At 39.9% G+C, this 10879-nt stretch overlaps 3 protein-coding genes across 3 annotated transcripts in view; 2 read left to right on the plus strand and 1 right to left on the minus strand.

Annotated features, from left to right (window-relative positions):
* The window catches only part of tmem8b (transmembrane protein 8B), a 1109927-nt gene that overhangs the window by 1065567 nt on the left and 33481 nt on the right, over window positions 1-10879 (minus strand). The window lies entirely within an intron of this gene.
* On the plus strand, window positions 4086-5976 carry LOC119413869 (granzyme A-like). The gene is made up of 5 exons (XM_037680935.1): window positions 4086-4149; window positions 4252-4393; window positions 4768-4912; window positions 5445-5720; window positions 5818-5976. The coding sequence occupies exons 1-5, from the start codon at window positions 4086-4088 to the stop codon at window positions 5974-5976; spliced, it is 786 nt and encodes a 261-aa protein (XP_037536863.1).
* The window catches only part of LOC119413868 (granzyme A-like), a 1625-nt gene continuing 676 nt past the window's right edge, over window positions 9931-10879 (plus strand). The window contains exons 1-3 of the mRNA XM_037680934.1: window positions 9931-9994; window positions 10090-10231; window positions 10540-10684. Coding sequence (XP_037536862.1) covers window positions 9931-9994; window positions 10090-10231; window positions 10540-10684 — 351 coding nt within the window. The remainder of the gene's footprint in view (window positions 9995-10089; window positions 10232-10539; window positions 10685-10879) is intronic.

The raw sequence follows: 10879 nt of genomic DNA on the forward strand, positions 1-10879 counted from the left end.
GTGTGTGTGTGTGTGTGTGTGTGTGTTATTTTTTAACTGTAATGAAACAGTAAATACTGGATCAACATTTAGAGTTTATCGTCACTTACAAAACACTGATGTTTTTCCAGCATAATAAATAAAAACTCGTTAAATAAAGAGTAAAGTTAAATACATTCAGTGTGAAGTTTACTGTGTTATTTATTTTATCTGTTTGGTTTCCTTTAAATGTACAACACTTCAGTCAGTGCTAGTTTTTTTTTTTTCTGAGAAATGAATTGGACTTGACTTTTGTTGATAATATGTGTGATTTGATGCAGTTAAATTCAATTCAGTTTATTTATACTGTATAGTGCCAAGTCACAGCAGAAGTCGTCTCAGAGCACTGAACAGAAACATTCACAGACATTATAAAAGTCAATTGGTAAAAGTTATCAATCTAAGGAAGCCAGCAGATTGTGTTGAATCTTCACTTTGTTGCAGTCTCCCATCCTGAGCAAGCACAAAAGCAACAGTGGAAAGAAAAAACTCCCTTTTAACAGGAAGAAACCTCCAGCAGAACCAGGCAGGACAACCGGCCGTCTCTTTTGACTGGCTGGGTTGGAGAGGACAGGAAGTAGAAACAGACAAACACAGAAGGTCCAGGTGCATTTTCTATTGGAAGAAAGACAAAAAACACAAGTTAAAATAAAAAATAATTACAAATACAAACAGGTAGTAGAGCAGTTAAAGATAACTGCAGAGTGAGGAAATGTGGTCAGTTTGTCCTCCAGCAGTCTAAGCCTATAGCAGCATAACTAAGGGATAGCTCTTGAAACCCAAGCTGTCCCTAACTATAGGATTTATCAAAAAGGAAATACTTAAGCCTAGTCTTGAAAGTAGACAAGGTGTCAGCCTCATGGACAGAAACTGGAAGTTGGTTCCACAAGAGAGGAGCCTGATAACTGAAAGCTCTGCCTCCCATTCTGCTTTTGGAAACAAGGAACCACAAGTAAGCCTGCAGTCTAAGAGCTAAGTGCTCTGTTAGGAAAGTATGGTACAACAAGATCTATAACATAGCATGGAGTTAGGTTGTTGAGAGCTTTGTAGGTTAGAAGTAACATTTTGATTTATATTCTGAATTTGACAGGGAGCCAATGAAGAGAAGCTAAAACTGGAGCGATATGATCTCTCATTTTGGATCAATTGAAGATGCCATGAGAATATCATTAGCAACTTTCTCCAGTTCTGTCTCCATATTATGATGAGCTTTTCTTAAGTAAAGGTTTAATTGGCAACCTTAAAACACTGAGGTACATAAACACAGACAAATTAAGCAGATCCAAAATGGGGATATTAATTAGGGGAAATACTTCTTTAAACAGTCTGGATGAGATAGGATCTAGCAAACATATGGATGGTTTGGATGAAGCTATTGTTTTTGACTATTCAATTCAGTTTATGTAGAGAGCTCAACAGGACAGACAGACAGGCAGACAGACAGGTAGGTTGATTGATTGATTGATTGATTGATTGATTGATTTGTCCCCATAGGGACATTGGTTTGCAGCATTGCCAGCAGGCATTTACATAAAGGTCATACATATACAAACATGACATTAACATCCCTCATTACGGCAAAGAAGTCAAGCTCAGTAATTTATTATACCTCTTTATTGTTTAATGATGTAATCACTTGTGGTATGAACTAAAATGTTGTCCTGTTTTTGGGAATAAATGAAGGCAGTACCGTTGCCCTGAAGGAAGAAACTCAAATGGACAAAATTAATCCAAAAATAAATCAGGTTCTAGTGACATTTCTAAAACTGCCTCATCTGACAGGGAATCAGAGGCAGTAGTAGGAAGGATGGTTTGAGTTTTCTTTCTTATTTAAATAAGGATTGTAAGCTATATTATTAAGGACTTTATTTCTATGCCTTGTGAGCTTAAATGAATATACCACGGACACAAAATTGTGATGTTGTCCGACACATAAATCCAGTACATCCACTGTGACTTGTTTTAAAAGTTATTTACAGTAAGTATTTCCATTTGAAATACTCTTACAGATTAACAGAAAGCAGATTTAATCGTCTTGGCAAATGACCCGTATATTGAAAACATATAACCAGCTTGTAAGAACACTTTGTGCAGGACTGTGGTGAACATTTCCTTTGAAAGAAAAACCAAGACTGTTTTTTTTTCCGTTTTTTTGTTGTGTGGTGATAAGTCTTTCGGGTTTGCACTGACAAAAATGCAGAAGTGAACAAAAGTTGACATCTTTGTACCACAAACAATATTTGCAAAAGCAAATGCACTTTATAAATAACGTCACGACTGCTCATTAATGAAAGCATCAATGTATTTGTTCATAACTACATGTGAATTTGTCTGAAGTGTTAGCAAAATATTTCTTCAACCAGTGGGTGGATTTTAATGAAACTCTTCTAAATTGATCACTGGATACGCCTCAACAACTTTTTTAACTATTGGAGCCAACCCAGTTCAAGATGGCCATCACAGCTACTTGACTTTAGCCAACACAAAATAGTTATAACTCTGCCAATTTTACAGATTTTGGGCTAGTAGCAGCTGAACATCTTCATCTCAAACACACATTGCAAGTGCTACATATTGTGCAATATATTTACTTAAAATGCTGGCATTAACAATTGGTGTCAATCTTGTCTGTCAGCAAAATATCTCATGAACCTCTGAACAGGTTTTAACAGAACTCAGAAAGTATTTGTTAGACTGAAAAAGGTGAGTCTCTGTTCATTAGTCAGTAAATTAAACTGCTACACCTGAAATAGTCCTGCAAACATGCATTGTTTAAACTTTCAGACTCCAGTTCAAGTTTCAGTATATTGTCATTCACAATCACATGTGGTACATAGTAGACTTAATAAGGTATGGTACCCATCGGTCTGTGGACAATTATATTGATAACTGCTTAAAATAGAAATATTAACCTGCACAGCTGGACACCTCAAGGGTCAAAATGATTCCTGTTCATTTCAAGGTCACAAGCTCAAAGGTCAAAGCCACAGACGACAGCCATGTGTAAACATTATCTATACTCTAACTTGACATCTGAATAACCTAGAAATGTCAACCCCTTTGTCCCCTAGATTGTATCAAGTCTGTCCATCCTTAAGCTACACAAGAAGTTGTGTGAATAATAAAGTTTTAGGAAAATATAAGACAGTTCACAAACAAAACCACTAAAGGTTCTGAGTCCTTGATTCACAACTGCACATCATATATTTTGGCACTGGTAGGTATGAATCATAAACTTTTCAAAACTTGAAGTTTTTTTTTTTTTTGCCTAAAAAAGTCAAGTCTGGTCCAATGGACATAAAAAAAATAAAATAAAATAAATAAATTATTAGGCATGCATTGTTTTGTTTTTTGAATGTCCAGAGGACCAGACTTAACTTTTTTAGATTTTTCTACCTGGATAATTCAGCATGCAGCACGGTGGCACAACTGGTAGAGCTGCTGCCGCTCAGTGAGCAGGTCCCTGGTTCAAACCCCGGTCCAGGGGTCTTTCTGGGTGGAGTTTGCATGTTCTCTTCGTGCATGCGTGGGTTTTCTCCGGGTACTCCAGTTTCCTCCCACAGACCAAAAACATGCATGTTAGGCTGATTGGTAACTCTAAATTGTTCCTAGGTGTGAGTGAGAGTGAATGGTTGTTTGTCTCGTTTGTCTCTATGTGTCCCTGTGATGGACTTGCGACCTGTCCAGGGAGTACCCACTCCTCGATCAGTGATTGCTGGACATAGGCACCGGCGACCACCGTGACCCAAACGGGTAAAGATAATGGATGGATGGATTATTGAGCATGCATCAGGTTATTTTCTTTGCATTTGCTTTTAGCTGTTCTCACCAGCTGCACCCACTGATAATGATCTTTCTTAAGACACCACAATACCTCTGCCATTGCCACAGAAAACAATAGATTAATTGGTTCTGATAAACGTTACCACACCCTTCAGAATCAGATATCTTTATTATGACTCATGCATTTCCATGGTCAGACCACATCATTGGAGACAAATGTATAAAAGCCAGGGTTAACGTCCAGAGAAGGTTTGATCATCACCAGATCAAGAACAAAGGAGGAGATGTTCTCACTGAGGGCTTCTGTTGCGTTCCTCTCCTGGACCTGTCTCCTCGTTGTCAACTTGAGTGAGTAATTATTCCTTAAGTGCAGTTATTTTGTTAGGATTTATTCCATTTTATTTATTCTTTCCAAGCATAAACATGATATTTTTATGTGTTTTGTTTTAGCTCATGGATCTGAGATTATCAATGGGAACCAAGTGAAGCCACACTCGCTGCCTTTCATGGCTCTGCTGGGGTATCCGTCTCCGTTCTGCGGAGGGACTTTGATTGATTCAAAATGGGTCCTGACTGCTGCCCACTGCGGCAAGTAAGAACTGGAGCATATACACTCCGTTTGCAGCTATCAAGCAATTTCCAAATGCGCTACAGTGTTTCTTGCAATTTCCAGGCTATTAAGTTTTAGGATGCAGTAGCGCTACAGAGTTTAAAATACAGAAATGAATAACAGACTGCATCCAACATTTTTATCTAAATATTGCTCTTTCAACAACTACCTAAGCATCAGAGCCAGCCACAGTCAGATTATGAGGATAATCAGCTGGATACCATTTTGAAGAAACTTTGTATATGAAATCTGATTCTTAATGTCATAACTACATTATTAATACTGTACTACTGTGTCAACTTTCAGGTCAATTTAATTATCCCTGGTTATTAATAATTTTTTTTTCCCACTTGCAGTATTAACGCTTTGCAGCTGGGGGTGCACTCTATCAAAGCAAAGGAAAAAGAAGAACGTGTCAGGCAGTTACGACTGGTGATGAGAAGCTTTCCTCATCCTTTCTATGACAAAAACACTCATAGCAATGACCTCATGTTGCTCGAGGTAAGGTGACAAAACAATGATAAGTCACTGTTGTCTGAGTAAATAAATACAGTAAATAAATGCATATTTCCCGCCACCTCTTGTGCCGGTGATTTAAACAAAAATCATCCAGACTTGAAATGTTACTGAGTTTTGAATGTACAGCCAGTGAGTACTTTCAGTTCTACTAAAATCTGTCCAGTGGTTGACAGCAAAGGTTTCTGCTAATGCTTTAAACCAAACTATTTGGCAATGTGTATAAGAGTAGGTGTTTTGAATGACTCTCAGCTATGACCACACAAACAACAACACACACACACACACACACACACACAAACAATTTTGTTCACATCAACACGGAGCAGATTGAAACAACACATTCTTAACGATGCGGTGATTTATGTTGCTTTACTGTGTAAGATACATTTTCTTTTCCAAATTTATAAAGCTGATTTAGTTTTACTGTATTCAGTCAATATATATATATATATATATATATATATATAAGCAGTATATACTTTTTTAGTGTAATTTAATTTCATTATTTTTCCAGCTTTATGAGCCAGTGAAGGAAACCAAGTGGGTCAGGGCTCTCAGGCTGAATAATAATGTCAACGATCCAGAAGGCGGCTCCGTCTGTGTGGTGGCTGGATGGGGAACAACAGACTACAACGACAAAAGGATGTCAGATGTCCTGATGTCCGTCAACGTGACGGTGATCGACAGAGAAAAGTGCAGCTCTGCTCAATTTTATGGCTACAGCCTTAAGATCTACCCTAACATGATCTGTGCTGGTTCCGATGGTGATAAGGTTGCAGACACCTGCCAAGTAAGTGCAACTCACTGCATTTTATTTTGATGTTAAATGAAATGATTGTTTAAATGTGACCAATATGTGTTTTATGTTTGATTTTTTTCATCTCCAGGGGGATTCAGGAGGGCCAATAATATGTGATGGAGCTCTGGCTGGAGTCACTTCTTTTGGAATAAGGTGTGGACTAAAACACAAACCTGGGGTGTACGCTTTTCTCACACCAGTTCAACTTGACTGGATCAAGCTGATGATGAAGATGGCTGAAATATAATGAATCTATTTCTCTGAGATCGTTTCTGTCCGCTTGTTGTTCTGCTTTTCTTTGCTTTTATCAATAATAAAATAGCATTACTGAACATTAAGAAACAGTTTGTCACTTTCTGATTGAGTTTATGTGACCACGCAGCACAGGAAGACATTTACTGTGGTGCTTGAAAGTTTGTGAAGCCATTAGAATTTTCTATATTTCTGCATCAATATGACCTAAAACATCATCAGATTTTCACACAAGTCCTAAAAGTAGATAAAGAGAACCCAGTTAAACAAACAAAACAAATATTATACTTGGTCATTTATTTATTTATTGAGGAAAATAATCCAATATTACCGGTACATACTGTATTTATAAGTGGTAAAAGTATGTGAACCTCTAGGATTAGCAGTTAGTTTGAAGATGAAATTAGAGTCAGATGTTTTCAATCAATGGGGTGACGATCAGGTGTGAGTGGGCACCCTGTTTGATTTAAAGAACAGGGATCTATCAAAGTCTTCTCTTCACAACATGTTTGTGAAAGTGTATCATGGCACAAACAAAGGAGATTTCTGAGGACCTCAGAAAAAGAATTGTTGATGCTCATCAGGATGGAAAAGGTTACAAAACCATTTCTAAAGAGTTTTAACTCCACCAATTCACAGTCAGACAGACTGTGTACAAATGGAGGAAATTCAAGACCATTGTTACCCTCCCCAGGAGTGGTGGACCAACAAAGATCACTCCAAGAACAATGTGTGGAATAGATAATGGAATAGAGATCACAAAGGACCCCAGGGTAACTTCTAAGCAACTGAAGGCCTCTCTCATATTGACTAACGTTAATGTTCATGAGTCCACCATCAGGAGAACACTGAACAACAATGGTTCATGGCAGGGTTGAAGGAAAAGCCACTGCTCTCCAAAAAGAACATTGCTGCTCGTCTGCAGTTTGATAAAGATCACGTGGACAAGCCAAAAGTTTGTTGGAAGAATGTTTTGTGGACAAATGAGACCAAAATAGAACTTTTTGGTTTAAATGAAAAGTGTCTGGAGAAAGGAAAACACTTCATTCCTGCCTAAGAACCTTATCTGTAAAACATGGTGGTGGTATCATGGTTTGGGCGTATTTTGCTGAATCTGGGCCAGGGCAGCTTGCCATCATTGAGCAAGCCCTGAGGATCAGTAAGTCCATTTTGGACAGAGCTTTTCATTATCAGGTTCCTGTTCTGGAAAACTAACCTCCAATTTGAATATGCGAGTCTGGAACCGTCTCTGCGTTTAAAACTAATCTTAAAGCCAAAAGGAACAGGGACTAAAGAACTTCAAAAGCCTTTTCACTTCCAGGATGGGTTTTAAAAATGAAACCTTTTTTTTTTTATTACAAGGCAAAGGTGATATTAATAAATCATGTTTTTCTTGATGACTCGGTGACAAGTAAATGACCATTCTTACCATTTTTACTTGTCACTTTTGACAATCTGCAGTTTTCAAAAAATTGAGTAATAGTTTCCTAATTTGGAAATAAAAATGTAATATTTTGACAATTCTGGTCCACCATCCGGCGTCTCAGGGTGGGAAAGTGGTACACCACCAACACTGTTTGTAGTGGAGGTGGTGTGCTGCTGACCTTAACTCGGGATGTCTTGGGTTGGTGGGCAGAATACTTTGAAGACCTCCTCAATCCCACCAGCACATTTTACACTGAGGAAGTGGAGCCTGAAGACTTTGGGTCGGGCTCTCCAATCTCTGGTGCTGAGGTCACCGAGGTGGTTAAAAAGTTCCTCGGTGGCAGGGCCGCAGGGGTGGATGAGATTTGCCCGGAGTTCCTTAGGGCTCTGGATGTTGTGGGGTTGTGTTGGCTGACACGATTCTGCAACATTGCTTGGACATTGGGGGAAGTTCCCCTGGATCGGCAGACAGTGGTGGTGGTCCCCCTATTCAAAAAGGGGGACCGTAGAGTGTGTTCCAACTACAGGGGGATCACACTCTTAAGCCTCTCTGGTAAAGTCTATCCAGGAGTTCTGGAGAGGAGGGTCTGTTGGATAGTCAAACCTCGGATTCAGGAGGAACAGTGGGGTTTTCATCCTGGTCGTGGAACACTGGACCAGCTCTACACCCTCTGCAGGGTCCTGGAAGGTGTGTGTGAGTTTGCCCAACTGGTCTACATGTGCTTTGTGGACTTGGAGAAGGCGTTCAACCGCATTCCTTGGGGAACCCTGTGGGAGGTACTCCGGGAGTATGGGGTACCGGGCCCTTTGATACGGGCTGTTAGGTCCCTGTATGACCGGTGTCAGAGCCTGGTCCGCATCGCCAGCAGTAAGTCGGGCTTGTTCCCGGTGAGAGTTGGACTCAGCCAAGGTTGCCCTTTGTCACCGATTCTGTTCATAACTTTTATGGACAGAATTTCTAGGCGCATCCAAGGTGTTGAGGGGATCTGTATTGGTGGCCTTGGGATCGCTTCTCTGCTTTTTGCAGATGACGTGGTCCTATTGGCTTCATCAAGTCGTGATCTACAACTTTTGCTGGAGTGGTTCGCAGCCGAGTGTGACGCGGCTGAGATGAGGATCAGTTCCTCCAAATCCGAGGTCATGGTCTTGAACCGGAAAAGAGTAGAGTGCCCTCTCCGGGTTGGGGAGGAGGTCCTGCTCCACATGGAGGAGTTTAAATATCTCGGAGTCTTGTTCACGAATGAAGGAAAAATGGAGCGGGAGATCGATAGGCAGATAGATGCGGTGTCAGCTTTGAAGCGGGCGCAGTACTGGTCTGTCGTGGTGAAGAGAGAGCTGAGTCAAAAGTCGAAACTCTCAATTTACCGGTCGATCTACGTTCCTACCCTCATCTATGGTCATGAGCTTTGGGTTGTGACCGAAAGAACGAAATCATAGCTACAGGAGGCCAAAATGAGTTTTTCCCACAGGGTGTCTGGGCTCTCCCTTAAAGATAGGGTGAGAAGCTTGGACATCCAGGAGGGACTCAGAGTAGAGCCGCTGCTTCTCCACATCGAGAGGAGCCAGTTGAGGTGGCTCGGGCATCTGTTTAGGATGCCTCCTGGACGCCTCCCTGGTGAAATGTTCCGGGTGCGTCCCACTGGGAGGAGACCCAGAGGAAGACCCAGGACACGCTGGAGGGACTATGTTTCTCAGCTGTCCTGGGAATGCCTTGGGATTCCCTCGGAGGAGCTGAACCAAGTGGCTGGGGAGAGGGAAGTCTGGGCCTCCCGACTTAAGCTGCTACCCCCGCGACCCGACCCCAGATAAGCGGAAGAAAATGGATGAATGGATATTTTGGTAAATTTCTGGATTGAAATCATACACTGTCAACTTGTTTATGTGTCCAAATTTTGTTTTGAGTCTTGTTTTACATGAAGTTTCAAGTATTTCTTTAAATCAAAAAGGCTCTGCAAAGTATGAAATACTCACAGCATGACTCGAACAACATATTGCATGAATTAAAGTTTAAATATCTGAAAAGTTTTTGAAATGGACAGCTCACAATCAAATGCTCTAAAACCACCGATGGTTCTGAGTCCTTGATTGCTCCCAAAAACAAATCTCTCTTGAAAATGAGTTCTCGTGACTCAATGAGACTATCTGTATAAATAAAGGGTAAATGAAAAAAAAGAAAATTTGCAACTGTGCATCGTATTTCATTGCACTGTTTTTGTTAAAGAATTTAAAAACTTGAAGCATTTTTTTTTATCTTCGCATCATCGTTAAGCTGTTTTTTCCAGTTTGCACTTAGTGCTAATGATCTTTATCACAAAACCCCCCCGAAAAAACTGCACGAAGCTGCAGAAAACAAGTCTCTATTGGTTCTGATAAACATGATCACAGCCTTCAGAATCACATATCATGTCAGAAATCTTTATCACGCATTTCCATAATCGAAACTTTCATGAGAAAAAACATATAAAAGCCAGAGTTAACATCCAGAGAAGGTGAGATCATCATCAGATCAAGAACAGCGAAGGAGATGTTCTCTCTGAGCGCTTCTGTTGCTGTCCTCTCCTGGACCTTTCTCCTTTTTGTCAACTTGAGTGAGTCATTATTCCTTAAATGCAGTTATTTTGCAAGAATTTATTATATTTTTGGTTCCAAGCATGACGATGATCTTTGATATGTTTTGTGTTAGGTCATGGATCTGAGATTATCAATGGGAATGAAGTGAAGCCACACTCAATGCCTTTCATGGCTCTGCTGATGACAGATGCTCCAAACTGCGGAGGAACTTTGATTGATCCAAAATGGGTCCTGACTGCTGCACACTGCACGGAGTAAGAACTTAAACATCACAACATCAAACAGAAAGGCAGAAATAAATTCACAATCTGAATAATATTGTTTCATTTGAAAATATACCTCCTTGCTTCAAAACTCACAAGAAACATACATTTTCTACAAAACTGACAGCATTAAGAATTTATAATTAATTGTTACTTATTCAGCATCTATGTGACAGTCACTGAAGTTATTATACTTGGTTAAGTATACACTTGTTGGTAACCTTCATTAAAAAAGCTTTAAAGACTTATCGGCTATAAAAAAAATAAAATGTAAAAACAGCTCTCGCTCTCTCTCTCAGTACTGAGACTGTGCTGCTGGGGTTGCACTCTATCGAAAACGATGAAGAAGAAAACCATTACAGGCAGGTTCTAAAGGTGAAGAGAAGCATTCCTCATCCCTACTATGCCGAATGTGCATTTCTCAACGACCTCATGTTGCTCGAGGTAATGTGACAAAACAATTTCTTCATTTGATTTAACCAGACATAAACATTAAGAACACTTTTTTTTTACAGTGCTGGCCTGGCAAGCACCAACAGGCACTTGTAGGATCAAGGGAAGGGAAATAATAGAGTTAGACATAACAATAAAATATACAAGTCAAAAACAAACAAGGAAATCACAAATTGCATTAACAAG

The sequence above is a fragment of the Nematolebias whitei genome, chromosome 8 (genome assembly GCF_014905685.2).
Source record: "Nematolebias whitei isolate Nwh7 chromosome 8, NemWhi1, whole genome shotgun sequence".
Lineage (NCBI taxonomy): Eukaryota > Metazoa > Chordata > Actinopteri > Cyprinodontiformes > Rivulidae > Nematolebias > Nematolebias whitei.

What these genes read in the sequence shown, in the direction of transcription:
- LOC119413869 (XM_037680935.1), top strand. Translation starts at nt 4,086, where the DNA reads ATGTTCTCACTGAGGGCTTCTGTTGCGTTCCTCTCCTGGACCTGTCTC. An exon ending in TCTCCTCGTTGTCAACTTGA is followed by an intron (nt 4,150 to 4,251) that starts GTGAGTAATTAT and finishes GTTTTGTTTTAG; the next exon opens with CTCATGGATCTGAGATTATC. An exon ending in ACTGCTGCCCACTGCGGCAA is followed by an intron (nt 4,394 to 4,767) that starts GTAAGAACTGGA and finishes TCCCACTTGCAG; the next exon opens with TATTAACGCTTTGCAGCTGG.